The following is a 15,438-nucleotide window of genomic DNA, read 5'->3' as shown; positions in this document are numbered from 1 at the left end:
AAATTTTGCCGAAAAGCCTCGCAGTCAGTCACATGGCGGGCGATTGGGGCGAACCTTTTCACCAGTGGATTTAGTGGCGGCAAAGTAGTGGGCCTGTGTCACTGTCAGGGTGAATACAGCATGGGAACGACTGCTTTTGTCGTTCATCTCCGTGGCTGCTGTATGGCGCAGCTGAATCATTTGTAGCAAAGAAGGAAAAAGGTGAGTAGTTGTCTGGCTCGTCCACAGTAAGACAATTGAGGTGGGTACCAAGCTGCATGGCTTACTTTGTTGCCTTCTTCCATTAAAGTCTTGATGGCGTCAAAGCCTTTGACCGCGAGCTTGGACAATCTGTCGCCCAAACAAGACATGGTTTCATGTCAGGTCAGAACCGGGTCACCGAGCATTCGTGGAGTTGCAGAACCGCGGCCGTACCCCTCGACGTAAGGTCCAAGGGCTTTGTGCTCGCGGACGCGCATGTTTGAGCCTTTGCGTGGATTTAACAAATCTTGGACCTGGTTGCACAGGGCAGCACGCACACGATGAGCGGAAAACGAGCAAGAAGCTGTGTAAACACGGAAATTGGTGGCTTGCGACATACCTTTTCGTTATAAATTTCCATGTAGCTCACTTCCACCTTGAACTTGAGGTCGGGATTTTCGTTGCCATCCACACTGTAGAGCATGCCAGGATGATTGAGTCAGTTGTGAGACAGCAAGAGGGGTGGCGCATAAAACTTCTTGGTGCAAAGGGTCGCGGATATCATCAGTCAAAACCAGAAGGAACAGGAACGAAAGCAAGAAAGAAAGAGAAAGAAAGAAAGCAAGAAAGCAAGAAAGCAAGAAAGCAAGAAAGAAAGAAAGAAAGAAAGAAAGAAAGAAAGGAAGAAAGACAGACAGAAAGTGTTCAGATTGTATTGGTTCAGAGAGAGGGCACAGAGGACAGACCGCTCAAAGATGGCATTGCAAAGTCGAGGGATGATGCCCAGGTCACTGTGGTCGTCTTGGTTGCCCATCATGGTGAACGTCTTGCCAGAGCCTAGAGCACGTGTACACACGGGCAGGCATGAGGAAGATCAGGTGCGTACATGCACTGACACTGCCGGGCTGCTGCTACACGATGCAAAGGTAGGCGCACCAGTCTGGCCGTAAGCAAAGATGCAAGCCTAAAGCGCGTGCACGGCAGCACGAGATGACCCGAGGGTGAGGGACGGAGCAGGTGACTAAGGCAAGTAAGTTAAAGAGAAAGAGCCAAGTGGTAGCAAGAACGAACGTTGTAGCCATCAAAAATATTGGTCAAAACATCACTGCCCAGGGACTCAAAGACGTGGGCTTGGTCGGCATAATGGTCATCGCCAAGATTGGAGCTCCAGAAGCTGTGGTCAAAGTTGAAGATCTATTGGGCGTACACGCGCCCAAGTGTGGGGTGAGCTTGTGAAGGGTTGACTCTGCACTCGGGTGCAGAGTCCGAACCGACCTTGGTTGTGCCGTCGTTGGGTTTGGTGAGGATGGTTTGCGTGCCACCGCGCATCTCCACAATGACCTCGTGTGCTCGTTTAAGCTCTACAAGCCAACGCATGCATTGTCGCGGGGATGGGTGTTGGGTACGATGAATGACCGTCACCATGACAATTAGCGGTCGGGGATGATGAGGAGAGCAGAAGAGTTGTAGGTACGAACCGCGCTTGTTGAGTGGGCGCGACCGCACGGCCACCTAGATGACGTGAATGTGCGATTGTGTGTGTGAGTGCAGCAGGCGATGGTGCGAGGGGGTGAGAGCGCGACGGTCAGTGTAATCAGGAAATGTAAATGGCTGAACCGAGTGCTGCCCCCATGGCACGAGAGCCGGGGGTACTTGCGCAAGTGAGTGGGATGTGGACGCGTGCACCAACCTTGACTTTGGACATGATGCTGGTGATGTGAGGGTCAAAGCTCGCGGGTGAGGGTCCCTGCCTGTTGTGTTGCTGGGACAGGTGGGGACCGGGCCTGCCTTTTGACGCCGCGAGCGACCTGTAAATGGGGTTGCTGGAACCACTCTTTACAAGGCACGACGCGACGACGCGCAACGCGCGACCCTTGGGCGAGAAACAGACTCGGGGTCCGGCAGGCAAGGGTCGAGTGGCACGCTCAGGAAGCACCCTGAAACGGAGCACCCGATGGTTACAGCGAGCCCTCGGCACAGAAGGAAGCAAAGAGCCACAGCTCCCTCCTGAAGGGAAAAGCAATGGTCGGGTTAGAAGGAGGAAGGGCCGACCTGCACTTGGTGAAGCGTTGCGGGCTGCACCTTGCTCTGTCAAGAGTCTGGGGGCTCTTCGGAGCGGAGGCGGGGGCTCGTCGAATGGGCAGTGGCCAGATCAACCTACTACAAGAAGGCCTCGGAAAGGAAAAAAGAAAGGGAGCACACGTTCTGTCCTCGACGGCAGCGAATACGTCTCAAGCTGCGTATCAATGCCTAGAGGTCGCGGGCGATGCCGCAGACCATGTGTCGGACCGGGGCGCAGAGGTGAGCGCGACCTGATTGATCATTGCACAGCACTGGCCTCCACCTTGTCTACCATCAAGCATGGAGCATCTCCGAATGACCGGGAAGGTCACATGTATCGTGGCAAATGCCTAACCCTGCGCTCTCGCGTGCCCATGGATTCCTAGCAATGATCTCACTGACCCGTTGCCGCTGCCCTTTGGGGAGTCTTGATGTTGAACCTCAACCGTCAACTGACTGAGAGAGAGAGAGAGAGAGAGAGAGAGAGAGAGAGAGAGAGAGAGAGAGAGAGAGAGAGAGAGAGAGAGAGAGAGAGAGAGAGAGAGAGAGAGAGAGAGAGAGAGAGAGAGAGAGAGAGAGAGAGAGAGAGAGACAGAGAGAGAGAGAGAGAGAGACAGAGAGAGAGAGAGACAGAGAGAGAGAGAGACAGAGAGGAGAGACAGAAACTTCAAGAGTCTTAACTTTGACACACACACGACCTGCGTGATACACAACAACAACAACAACAAAGGAAACAACAACAAAGGAAACAAAAGAAAACAAACACGCAGTTGGTCATCAAAGCAAGATCGTGCTTTGCGTTGTTTCAACTGCAACCTGCATCATCGGTCGGTTCGAGCTGTACATTATGACCCGAGCGACTGCCGCCGTGGGCATGTTGCCCGTACTGGTACTGCCAACCTCCCTTGGCAAACTGCAACCCACCACCCCCAGCCAGGAAACAGCTGTCGCCGATGCGGCCACAACGCACAGTCGCGGACGGAAACCGTCGAGCCCAAGGAGCTCAGCCCAAGCCTTCCAGGCCAGAGACAGGAGGTGTTCACAACACCAGTTCAAATCCAGACGATGTTTGTCAGACGATATTGTCAGATTTCTATGGTCAGCGCCGACGACGACGATGGACGAGACGGCAGTGGCGGCGGCGGCGGCGCTCTTGGGCGAGACGTACTTGCAAACGGGCTTGGATGCCCGGCGGACGCATACTCGACAGATTCGTGCACTCTTAACTCAGGTCGGTGCCTGATTGTGGCGGTGATGGATGCATCTGTTATGGTTGGTGGGGTTGGTTGCTCCTGTCTGATGCGGGGGGCTGCTTGTTGCTTTAGCACCAATGGCCCGAGCAGGGCTGGAGTGATGAGACCATCGAACTGTTGATGCACGAGCTTGCCATTATGGATTCGAACAATTTTCCGGGTAGCACAGGTCTCGGTGAACGTGAAGGACGAATCGCCGCTGGCATTGTTGCTCGAAGACATTTTCGGTGCGTGCAGCACACCCCACCCGAGCCGACTTTCCCCTCGTTGCTCACCTTGCATCTTGCCTGGACCATAACCACGGACATGAGTACAGGCTCGGTCATGGCATCGGGCGGTCGGGTGACATTGCAGCCATTCAGCCAAAGGCCGCTGGTTCTTCTCTGCTCGCTCGTCTCACGGAGAAAATGACCTTGCAACTCCTCCGAGTTGTCGGTTAGCCCTCGCTGCTCGCCAAGGCTTCCCTCCTTCTCCTCGAGCTCCCGATGCTCTTGCCTGATGGCCACGCGAATCCGCTCGTGCCCTTTCTTCCTCCCTCCACATGTCGTGCGTAGGCCTCCGGAGTACCAAACAGTGCATTCTTTTGCCCGTGGCCACCGGCATGGCCCTGGTCTTTGCCATGCTGACCCTCCGTCCCCGACGCCCCTCCGCTCGGTGCGTGACTTCCCCTCACAGTCCTTTCCAACCGGCTCAGACAATTTTCTATGCACACTTGTTAATCTCAATTCTTGTGGTCCCTCGTACATATCCTCAGCTACGTCGTCTGGTCCCGCATCGATCAAAAGACTTGCCTCAAAGCCATCGTCACGGCCGGTTGGCTGCTCGTCTTTCCCCAATGGTCAAGTTAAACAGCGGTTGACCTGGTTCTCATCCCCCTCCTCGGCATGCCCAGGATATACACCAATCATTATTGAGTTGCGCCGCAGTGGGGACCAGCTGGCTACCGACGTGACTGCCATCCGTCAAGCCATCGAGGAACACGGCCCCGATGCCATCCTCTGCGTTGTTACCACGACTTCCTGCTTTGCCCCGCGCAGTCCAGATGAGTAAGAAACGCCCTCTCCAAACTCTTCGAGACCCCAGCGCCAACCAAGATATCTTTCTTACATGCCAACCCGCGTCCATGAAACGGGGCGTCTTGTGCTAGCGTGCCAGGGGTGGGTGCCGTTTGCAAGGACTTGCAAGTGCCTCACGTTGTCAATAATGCGTACGGCCTCCAGTCAACCAAATGCATACACTTGATAGAAACAGGTGGATAATTCGTCCCGCTTTGGGAGTGAACCCTGCGCACACGGAATGCTTCAACTCATGCGCGCCCATTTGCACCGCCTGATACAGCTCAACGGGCTGGGCGCGTGGATTTCGTGGTCCAGAGTACCGACAAGAATCTTATGGTGCCTGTCGGTGGCTCTATTGTGGCCAGCTCCACCCCAGCCCTCATAACTGCACTCAGCCAAACCTATCCTGGTCAGTCCCAGCGGATTCTTAGAGGCCTCGGCTGACCCGCTACTTGTCCTCTTTGGAGTTGATCTGTACTGATTGTGCTCGTGGATCCATGTCCCTTGCTGCTTGCGAGTATCTCAGGGCGGGCTAGCAGCGGGCCTATTGTTGATGTCTTTCTAACTCTTCTGTCGCTGGGGCAAACTGGTTTTAAAAAGCTCTTGGAAGAACGCACAGTACGATGCCATGCTCGTTTGGACCCCACGTCTGCTCAACCTTTAATTACTCTTGCCGTGTTGCCATTGCCTCGACCCAGGCTGCATTCACAGCATTGCAAACAGCCATGCAACAACTTGCGACGAAGCACGGCGAGCGAATAATCCTGGCCAAGGGCAACCTCATTTCTTTCGGTGCGCTTCTGACCTTCACCTAATCAGCGCCTGTATCCGCAGCCAGCATCAGAAGCGTTGCTCAATGTTCGCAGGCCATCCTACTCAACCATATGCTCTCCCCCTCTCTCTCTCCTCTCAGCCATGTCACTCGATCATGTACAGACGGCTCTGCGCGCGTGTGGCACTGATGTCACTTATCTCGGCTCGCAGCTCTTTTTGCGCCGCGTTTCCGGGGCCCGGTACGATGTTGCCACATCCTCACAAAAAGAGGGCACCTCGGTGGCAAGGCTTTGCTTACACCGGCGCACTTTTGAGGTGGGCAACTCATCAGCGACTGGTGTTTGACAGGGTGGTGTCGGGCCACGCAGAAAAAAAGGTTGCTGGCTTACAGTTTACGGGATATGGTGCACACGTGGATGACTACCCTTCTCCTTATGTGACCGTGGCTGCCGCTATCGGAGCTAGCGAGGTTGGTGGTGGTGATGGCTGTGTAACCCCTCGTCGACCTTGGTGGAATGGGGGGAGATTCAAAGTTGAGAGCGTTATGGAGGAAATCTGATTTTTCATATCTGTCGGCCGTGTGTGCAGGCAGAGGTTCTCAAGGCTGTGGAACGTTTGGACGAGATCATCACCGATATCCACCGGCGCGCTTCCGAAGCGTCCCGCGAATGACGGAATTCCGCTCTTTGGTCGCCCTGAGTAGATCTTCATACACCCCCCCCTCCAGCTCTGCTTCTGTGAAGCATGGGCATTTTCTGAACAAACTTTGCAGACATTAATTTGAAGAAAAGGATTTTTTTTTTCAATTCTTTTTTTGGGCAGAAAAATAGAAAAACGACCTGCAGGCTGCAGGAAATGGCAGCCATATGAGAGACTGCACTGACCGGTACTCCGAAAATCTGCGCATGACTGTGGAGGGAGCAAGCAAGAGAAAAACAGAAAAGAAAAGAAGGGTAAACGAGCAGACTCAATCAAGCAGGCAATAACCTCGGGGACTACAAAAGAAGTCCTTGCAATCCTTTCTCTGGCTGGGGTTATCCTTAAGCCATAGCTCATGTTGAATGTTGAACGAGCTTTGATGTCGTTCGCAAGTGCCGCGAATCGCCCTTGATTGGTTGTGTGTTGTAAACCGAAGCATTGAAACAAGTGTTCGATCCCTAAAGTTTATCTCCACTTTGCGACCCGATGAATCTCAATCAATCAATCAATCAACTTGACGCCCGTATCTGGAAGTGGTCCGCACAGCGGGGATCCCAGAGCGGGGCAGAAGACATTTACTCGGAAAACTAGAGCGGCAAAGTACGCCATCAAAGGCGCAAGCCATAAAGCTATCAAGCCCTCAGGGCATGGCCACAGCTGATTCCGCGGGGGCTTTGACAAGATTACGATAATGCCGTAGCTTGGGTGGCCGATTGGCCGGCCTGAAGGGCGCTTGAGCACCAAACGGCTTTGCAATCGGAAGCGCACCATCGGCATCTGGAACATAATCGCCTTGGCGGTGCGTCTGTGATAGACCTGGCAGTCCAAAGCATAAAAAAAAAAATGAGAAAAAGCACACGAACAAACAAACAAAAACTCGTGTCACTGTACGATGGTGTCGAACCTTGGGTAAGATCCATACTGGCAGATAGCGCGGCATTCCATTCCTGCTTGAAACGGCGCTTCAACCGTTGCCACTCGCTTTCAATCTGCAAACAAGACCATGGCATGTCGAGGGCAAGAACATGAGCGCGCAATGGCATGCCTCGTCTGGTAATTTGACCGGCGCAATAAGCAGTGCCATGTCGGATGCCCTCGTGTGGTTGCCGCGGAACCGACATGACTTGTCTCTAAACCCACCTCGGGATTGGGAGGGCGGTTGGCCAGGAGGTTGGCTTCGGCCATTTCAAGTGTATCGCGAAGGTCGTCTGCTTCGCGCTGATACTGTGAGGCCTTGGTCTGGTACATGGCCAGCTCGGACACGCAGGCCTTGAGCTTGAGCTGCAGCTCGTTGAGGCGCATCTGAAAGTCGCGTGCGGTGGCGGTGGCCTGCAGTGCGTCGCCCCGGCCGGCCTCGAGTCGGCGCAGAGCGCGACCCAGAAGACGTTCGGTTTCTGCAAGCACCATGTCACGTTCCAAGACCTGCTCCTCCTTGTTGGCCAAGCGTTCGGCCAAGCGCGTCGCCTTTTCCTCAAGCGCCACCGGATCAAGGTCTTCTGTTTCATCCTCGGGACGCTGCCGCTGTACGCGCGTATGTGATTGCAGCTGTTCCTCAAGTTCGGACGTTCGCTTCTGACAGGAAACCAGTTCCAGCTACCAAGGGACAAGCGTGAGGGGTCAGGGCTATAGGTGCGGTCGCAACTGCAAAGGATCCGCACGTGGCAAGGGCGAGAGTGCGGCCGGCGAGCCACAGGCACTCTTGTACCTGCGATTCCAGGAGATCGTTCTGTAGTTTGTGCTTGACAGGCACCGCTTTGTTGAGGAGACGGATAGCTCGAAGCAGCTCAGCCTTTTCGGCATTGAGCAGCTTCAGGTCCTGCTCGCGCTCTTGCAATTCCATCTACCAAATCCATCCAGGGCCAGCCAAGTGGGTGAGAGAGAGTGAGCTCGAGGGCTGCAGGTCAAAGACATAAATGAGCGCAGGCATGCCGATGTGTACCAACCTCGCCCTGGTGGAGCGTGTTGTTGGTGACGTTGAGGTTCTCATAAAGCTGAGCCAAGTCGTGTTGCCGGCGCACCAATCCCTTGGCATGAAAGTCACGTTGGCGAACGACGCTTTCCTGCTCCTGACGGAGCTGTGCCAGTTTCTTCTCCACCACTTCTATGCTTTCCAACAGCTTTTGGTTGAGGCGCCCCAGATTCTTGCCCTGGGTCTGCAGCTCGCGCTCTTGCTGCCGTGTGCTATTGACTTCTCCGCGCAGGCCCTCAAGGATGACGCCACGGGCAGCGGCGTCAGCCTTGATCTCGTTGATTTTGACATCCTTCTCCTCAGCCGAGGCGCGAAGAATCTCAATTTCCGTGTGCAACATGCGCTGTTTGTCACGCATTTCGGCCAGGCGCTGCTGCAGGCTGTTGATCTGCGTGAGGCAGAGGTTCTTCTCATTCTTGGCGGTCCCGAGAAGCATAGCAACGGCCGTGACCTTTGAACCCACTTGATCAAGGCTGCGCTTGGCATCTCGCTGGCCCAGGGCGGCCGAGTTGAGGTGCTGTTCCTGCGCCGTCAACACTTGCAGCGAGCGCAGCTTTTCGGCGCCTGCATGATCTACGGCCCGACGGACAGCCGCATGTTGCCGAGCCAAGTCGGCACTTTGGCGCACCAGATGGGCCAGCTCCTTCTCAAGGGAGCGGTTTTTGGCATGCATGCCCTGTACCTTGGCCACGGCGGCGCGCGAGACGCCTGCTGTGGATTCCCATGCGCGCTGACTCGTGGTTAGGTCGGCCTCGAGTCGTTCTAGTCCGCCGGCAATATCTAGAGCTTCTTTGCGGCGAGCATCCACCGCGACAGCCACCCGGTCACGTTCTTTGACAGCCGTGTCTCGTGCCAAGCGTAGCGTTTCCTCCTTGCTCTGGGCGGCCTTGAGCTCACGCAAGGCACGGTCTTGATGGCGTTTGATGGCAGCCACCTGCTCATCAAGGGAGTGAAGGCGGCCCGCGGCAGAATCTATTTGGGTTTCAAGCAGGGCACGTTGCCCAATTAGGTCGACACTGGCTTCTTCAGTGCTCTGAATCGTAAGTTCATGTTGTTGCTGGAGTCGCTCGAGACGCAGGCGATCGGCGATGGCGGCTTCAATGGCGTCATCGACCGCGCTGGTATCCTGCTGCACGCGGGCGAGGTTGTCGCGCAAATCAACCAGGGTTTGGTTCCGATTTTGCAGCGTTTGCTCGAGTTGCTCAAGTTCAGCGGCACAACGGTTTTTGTTGTTAACGAGGAGCCCAGCCTGATTTGCAATGCGTTGGGGGAGCGCGTTGGCTGCCTGCATATCGTTTTGGAGGCTTTGTACAGTAGCCGCGGCAGCGGCCTCTCGATCGCGACTCGCAAGAACGGTGGCGCGCAAGGACTCAAGTTCTTCCTGCAACTCCGAGGCCTGTAACGTGTCACGATCAATCTCGGCCTGCAAGCCGGTTGACTGCTGTTCAATCTGCTGTATGCGCTCGCTGTCACCGCGACTATCGAGGGAGACGCCGAGGTCAAACTTGGCGTTGGCCAGGTCTTCCTTGAGCTGGTCAATGGCTTCCTCGCGGTCTTGTAGCTTCCGATGAACGAGTGTGAGCTCGTTGCTGGCGGTCAGAAGCTCTTGGTGCAGCGCCATCTGTGGGGTCCCCTCTTGGAGGATGCTGCCATCGTGCTGAGCCAGCCGTTGGCGTTGGTTCTGTTTCAAGGAACGATGCATGCACGGGCCAGATGAGAGGGAGGAGGCGAGTGCGGAGAGGAAGCTGGGGTGGCAGTGAGGCCCCAGGTAGCATGTCATGCCGGGCTCACCTGCACGTCCGTATGCAACTGCTCAGCTTTACGGCGCTGTGCCTCTTCAGTCTCTTGTTGTTGTGCCAGCGCCGCTACGAGGGCATCGAGGCTCGAGCGCAGCGCGGCGAAGCGGTCTACGGGCAATCGCGCTTGCGCCGCCATCAAAGCGGTCTCTGCCGCCTCGGCCTTCATCTTGGCACGGTCCTAGCAGCAGTGCACCCGGTGCGATGCGCCCCCCAATTCGGGGGCCCCGTCTCACAAACACCACCACCACCACCACCCCGTCCCTGATCCTGCGACCGGATCGATGCTGCGCCGCTTGGTTGTCAAGTCGATCGCAAATGCAAATACGTTGGAGCTGTATTTTTACCCTGCAAACACATACAAATATAATTTTGCTGACAATTAAGAGAGAGATGACTGAGAGCGAGATAGAGAGAAACAAAATGAATGAATTGAAAGAGAGAGAAACGAAGACAAGAGACACAGAGGAACAATAATACCACATGTAGACAGAGGGATACAGAGATTTGGGCACGGCACAAAGGCACCGAAGCACAGTGGCACAGCGGCAGGCGCCAAGGTCATCTTGAATACAAAATGGAAGGTTGGCATGCTTATCTTGGGTGTGGCCTCGGCAGGCAGTGCAACACCCGAAGGAGACATTGCCATGGCAAGGACCGAACCGCAGATTGTCGAGAGAATCTAAGCCGTGTAGTACACGACCAGTTCAGGGTAGATTTGGGCATTGTCAAACATGTTGGCATACTTATCTCGGCAGGCAGTGCAACACCCGAAGGAGACATTGCCATGGCAAGGACCGAACCGCAGATTGTCGAGAGAATCTAAGCCGTGTAGTACACGACCAGTTCAGGGTAGATTTGGGCATTGTCAAACATGTTGGCATACTTATCTCGGCAGGCAGTGCAACACCCGAAGGAGACATTGCCATGGCAAGGACCGAACCGCAGATTGTCGAGAGAATCTAAGCCGTGTAGTACACGACCAGTTCAGGGTAGATTTGGGCATTGTCAAACATGATCACCTCGCGATACTGCCCAGCCGGCGTGGCAATCACCGAGTCATAACTAAAGAAGAATGCACGTGTTAAGAAAAGGACAGGAATGGGGTATAACATGCAAGCGCGACTGTGGCTCACGCACCGCTCGTTATTGGGCGCATGGGGCAAAAGGGGTGCATCCAAGGCTTTGGGATCGGGGGATTTATGGGCACACGCACGTCCCAATAACGCCCGCGTAATGATCAATGTTCGCTCCTTATTAGGGCGAGATGGCTTGGCATATTGATGACTCTATGAACATGGTGTGTACTCATAAGATTTTGCTGTGACAAGATAGAGCATTTGCCAAACGACCGCCCACCTTGCCGGGGTGGTCGGCTTGATAGATGCCCCGCCCAAAGAGAGTACCGGCACTGCTGCCAGCAAAGCGATAGTCGAGGCCCAGGCGCACAATCTTATCACGCAGCTCGTGATCGGGGCCAATGCCATGGAGCAGCAGGCGCTCCTGGCACGGCATATCTCGGAGCAAGGCTGGTTGGCCTGGCAGCGCATCCACCGTAGCTGATTGGAGTTGGGCAAAGTGCTCGTAGTTTGCCGTGCGCTCGGCCATCTCACGTCGCTTGCTGCGGTAGCGCTCCCACAGTACGGGATTGTGCACACGCTCCACCCGTTTTACAGTCATGTTTCTGGGACCTCGTCCGTCGGCGCCCAGCTGCTTCAAGAGCTCAGCCACCTAATTGCATTGATTGTCACGCGCAACATAAAAGGCACTAGGTTGGTAACGGCTTGTCCCACCTCCAACGCAGCAAGCGCACGAACGACACACCTCGGATATGAGCTCGGGTGCATTCTGCAGTACTTCAATGGCTGGTCCCACATCAGTGGAGGGCTGGTCTCCAACTACCTGAACACTCAGGAGACTTGGACGTTGCATCGGATCCGTGGAAAGCAAACCACGCGTTTCCTGATATAGACTGCTCGTCGAATCGCACATCTGCACCAAAAGCAAGCATGAGCGTCGGCCTCAAACGATCGCGCTATCATCACTGCCACAAAAGTCAACACCAACCTCGGCAGCTAGATGCGAAAACTTGCAGGCCTTATTTTCTGTGGTTGTTGCTGTTGGATCCCAATTGCTCTTTTCGACCAGCTGGTCCGTGGGCAAGCTAGCTGGCGGTACTGTCTGTGGGAACATGTAGGTATTGTAGAGAACGCAGCCAAAGGAAAAGGCATCCTGTGTTGGACGCGCACCCACGCGACCCCTGCCAAAGAGGACCTCGGGTGCGACATAGCCTGCCGTGCCCGACGATGCAGTGGCCGTGCAAGGCAACAACGTTGCTTCAGCCGCCGCCTTGGCAATGTCAAAATCGCCCAGCCGTACTTTAGGGTGATCCTCCGAGCCGTCCAGCATGACGTTGCTCAGCTTGACATCACGGTGCACTAAGCCCTTGCTGTGCATAAAGGCCAGGGCCGTGCGCAGCTGGTTCATCAGCCCTTTAATGACGCCCGAGGTGGCCACATGGCGAGTCACCTTGCTCAACCACTGCTGCAGGTCACCCTGCGCACACCATGGCTGCACCAGGTAGGCACTTGGATGCCCATCTCGCACATCCACAAGCGCGCCCAGGACTGGAATGATGTGCGCATGTTGTAGCTTACGCATGGCGCGAAGCTCGCGAAGAAAAGTACGGAACTGATCCTGCTGCTGTCGAGCAAACGCATACTCTTTGACGGCCAATTCTTGCTCAGGGCAATTTGGCAGCTGTGCGCGGGCTTTGTACACCTTGTGGTTTTGGATGTAGATCAGCTCAAGTTGGCCTAGGCTGAGGAGCGTCAATGATCCGTCCACTTCGGTCATGGCCTCCAAGATGAGGCTGACCGGAAGATCGGGGCCAAGCACGGTACGGAGATGCGCTCCCAACATGCTCTGATCCGGGCACAAAAATACCAGGAGGGCCGGAAAATGTTGATGCAGCAGTTGTGCCAACTTTGCCACGTCATCCGATGGGCCTTGAAGCTGTCTTTGCAAGGTGTCGCGTCGAGCTTTCATTTCGTTCAATCTGTCCCCAAGGCCAGATCGCATGTCCGGGGGCGCAGCCTGGAGAAAGAAAGAAATTGCTTTGATCTGCTCGTGCAACTCGGCTAGCTCTTTATGCGCAGATACAGTTTGATCATCAACGCTCTCAGCCAGATTGTCTGCAAGATCCATACACGAAGACAGCACGGACATCGTCTTTTCTCGCCAGTTGTTCATGTCTTGTAGCTGTTGCACCAGGCATTGGGTTTCGTGATGCACAAACGCTTGATACCAGGCGTAATGCTCGTAGTCGGGAGGTGGTTGCCACTGCGCAACTGGCTCAAGACCATTCTGATTGGATTGGCTGAGCTTCTCGTGGGCCCGGCAGAGTTTTTTCCAGGCTGCGGACAAGCTCTGAGGAGGTGTCTGTTCGATTGGCTGGCGCTTGGCTTGTTGTCGCAGTCTTCGAACGCGGTTACTCGTATCCTTGATTCCCATTTCCGCCAGGGTATCCAGGGCATCAATGAGATCGAGTATGAGGCGCTCAATCTGGTTGTTGCTAGTCCTCAGGAGACGTGAGTGCTCCGAGCCCACGTTCTGAAGGCTAGCCAGTCGGTCAATGGCCGCTGTGAGATTTGCCGGGGGGGTTTTCGGTGCCGAAGGGCTGGGGGCAGGTGGAGCGGGGCATTGTGTGAGTGCTTCGCAAAGTTCATGAAAGGCCGGCTTCAGGTCGGGTTGGCACGTCAGATCGTGCATTGCCATGAGCTCTGCTTTAAGAGTGGTGGCTTCTGGGTCCGATTGGCTCATGCGGGCAGCGAGGGCCTCGGCTATTTTCAACACCTGGTCAAGCGAGGCAAGGGCGTTGGCTGCAATTGTTTGAAAAGCCGCCCAATCCATCTGAGGCAAATCCACTGGCGCTTCGTCAATTCTCTGTTTGATCACTTTTGCAGACACTCGCACGCCGGCGTTGCTTTGGGCATTGGTGACAAAAGCGTCGAGGTGCGGAAACGGGTGGGTGATGGCATTCGTGGGCAGCAGTGGCTGGAGCCAGGCTTCGACTGCCATGACCACCGAGGCTGTCGCCTGTTCCAAAGTGCAATAGTAAAGGAGTGCGAATATGAAGATGATTGGACCGCGGGGGAAGAAAAGCCGTTGGTACGAGGTGATTTGGACACACCTTCAAGGTGGGTACGTCGTCAGGCAGCGTTGGCGGCCAAGATGGCTCAAGCTGCGTAGCAGGAGCAGTTTGCGTAGAAGTTGAATGGGGGGGTGCGTTTTGTGCAGCCTTGTAAGCTGCAAATATGCGTTCCACCTTGTCGCCATGGCCGTTTTGGCGTGCTAAGTCGAGCGGTGTCTGGTTTTCCTGCCAAACGGGGCGAACAAGCCATAAGAAGAAAGGAGAGATGAGAGGTGCAATGAATTGGTCAAAAATAGAGGTGGCAATGTGGGGGCAATGCCAAGCAACGGCGGTGTGTGAAAGAGGCCCACTTAGCCTTAAAAAAAAGGTGAGGCGAAAGCAATCGAACAAAAAACGATGAAAATTTGAGGCGCCGAAAAAAAGCAAAGGAGCACGTGTACAACAGTTGATTCAAGCTCAAACGGTACACAAAGAACAGTGGAGGTTCAAAGTAGCGACTTTTAACACAATGCGAAGAACGACGGTGGGCACCGCGCGGAAAGGCAGAATAAGGGTTTGGTCACACAGGCAAAACTAACTGTGTTTTTGGCATCAAGGTCTGCGCCATGCTCCAATAGGACGTCGATGACATCAGAATGTCCGTGGAACAGAGGCCATCGTACAGCGGCGTAGATCCATTCTATATTGCTCAGCATCATGCACGTCATGAACAGTCCCAGCACATCAGCAAACCACCAGCATGAGAGGTGTCCCCTGTTCATCATCACATCCAACAGACACACTCGCAAATCGAAACAGACAGTGACCTGTTGCTGCCGACGCGGTACTTACAACCTGTAAGTTGATGATTTATCACACACACGCCATACATACAGCCCCGGCCCATGTCAAATCGACGAAGCGTAGGCCATGGAGCATCACACCATGTCCCAGCACATCAGCAAACCACCAGCATGAGAGGTGTCCCCTGTTCATCATCACATCCGACAGACACACTCGCAAATCGAAACAGACAGTGACCTGTTGCTGCCGACGCGGTACTTACAACCTGTAAGTTGATGATTTATCACACACACGCCATACATACAGCCCCGGCCCATGTCAAATCGACGAAGCGTAGGCCATGGAGCATCACACCATGTCCCAGCACATCAGCAAACCACCAGCATGAGAGGTGTCCCCTGTTCATCATCACATCCGACAGACACACTCGCAAATCGAAACAGACAGTGACCCATTGCTATTGACGCGGTACTTACTTTCTGCAAGTTGATTCATCACACACACGCCATACATACAGCCCCGGCCCATGTCAAATCGACGAAGCGTAGGCCATGGAGCATCACACCACGTCCCAACACATCAGCAAACCACCAGCATGAGAGGTGTCCCCTGTTCATCATCACATCCGACAGACACACTCGCAAATCGAAACAGACAGTGACCCATTGCCATTGGCGCGGTACTTACTCCCTGCAAGTTGATTCATCACACA

The 15,438-nt window shown here is 54.8% G+C and overlaps 1 protein-coding gene across 1 annotated transcript in view; it reads right to left on the bottom strand.

Annotated features, from left to right (window-relative positions):
- The window catches only part of MONBRDRAFT_39076 (uncharacterized protein), a gene marked incomplete at both ends in the record, with an annotated part of 29,793 nt that overhangs the window by 12,447 nt on the left and 1,908 nt on the right, over positions 1-15,438 (bottom strand). The window contains 16 exons of the mRNA XM_001750193.1: positions 55-171; positions 267-330; positions 415-494; positions 581-653; positions 1,388-1,692; positions 1,871-2,187; positions 3,410-3,665; positions 3,770-4,050; positions 6,930-7,014; positions 7,166-7,618; positions 7,731-7,865; positions 7,969-9,675; positions 9,786-9,971; positions 11,150-11,521; positions 11,858-13,888; positions 13,983-14,168. Coding sequence (XP_001750245.1) covers positions 55-171; positions 267-330; positions 415-494; positions 581-653; positions 1,388-1,692; positions 1,871-2,187; positions 3,410-3,665; positions 3,770-4,050; positions 6,930-7,014; positions 7,166-7,618; positions 7,731-7,865; positions 7,969-9,675; positions 9,786-9,971; positions 11,150-11,521; positions 11,858-13,888; positions 13,983-14,168 — 6,648 coding nt within the window. The remainder of the gene's footprint in view (positions 1-54; positions 172-266; positions 331-414; positions 495-580; positions 654-1,387; positions 1,693-1,870; positions 2,188-3,409; positions 3,666-3,769; positions 4,051-6,929; positions 7,015-7,165; positions 7,619-7,730; positions 7,866-7,968; positions 9,676-9,785; positions 9,972-11,149; positions 11,522-11,857; positions 13,889-13,982; positions 14,169-15,438) is intronic.

This window comes from Monosiga brevicollis, genomic scaffold, assembly GCF_000002865.3.
Source record: "Monosiga brevicollis MX1 MONBRscaffold_38 genomic scaffold, whole genome shotgun sequence".
NCBI classification, from domain to species: domain Eukaryota; class Choanoflagellata; order Craspedida; family Salpingoecidae; genus Monosiga; species Monosiga brevicollis.
This window is presented reverse-complemented; position numbering and strand designations above follow the sequence as displayed.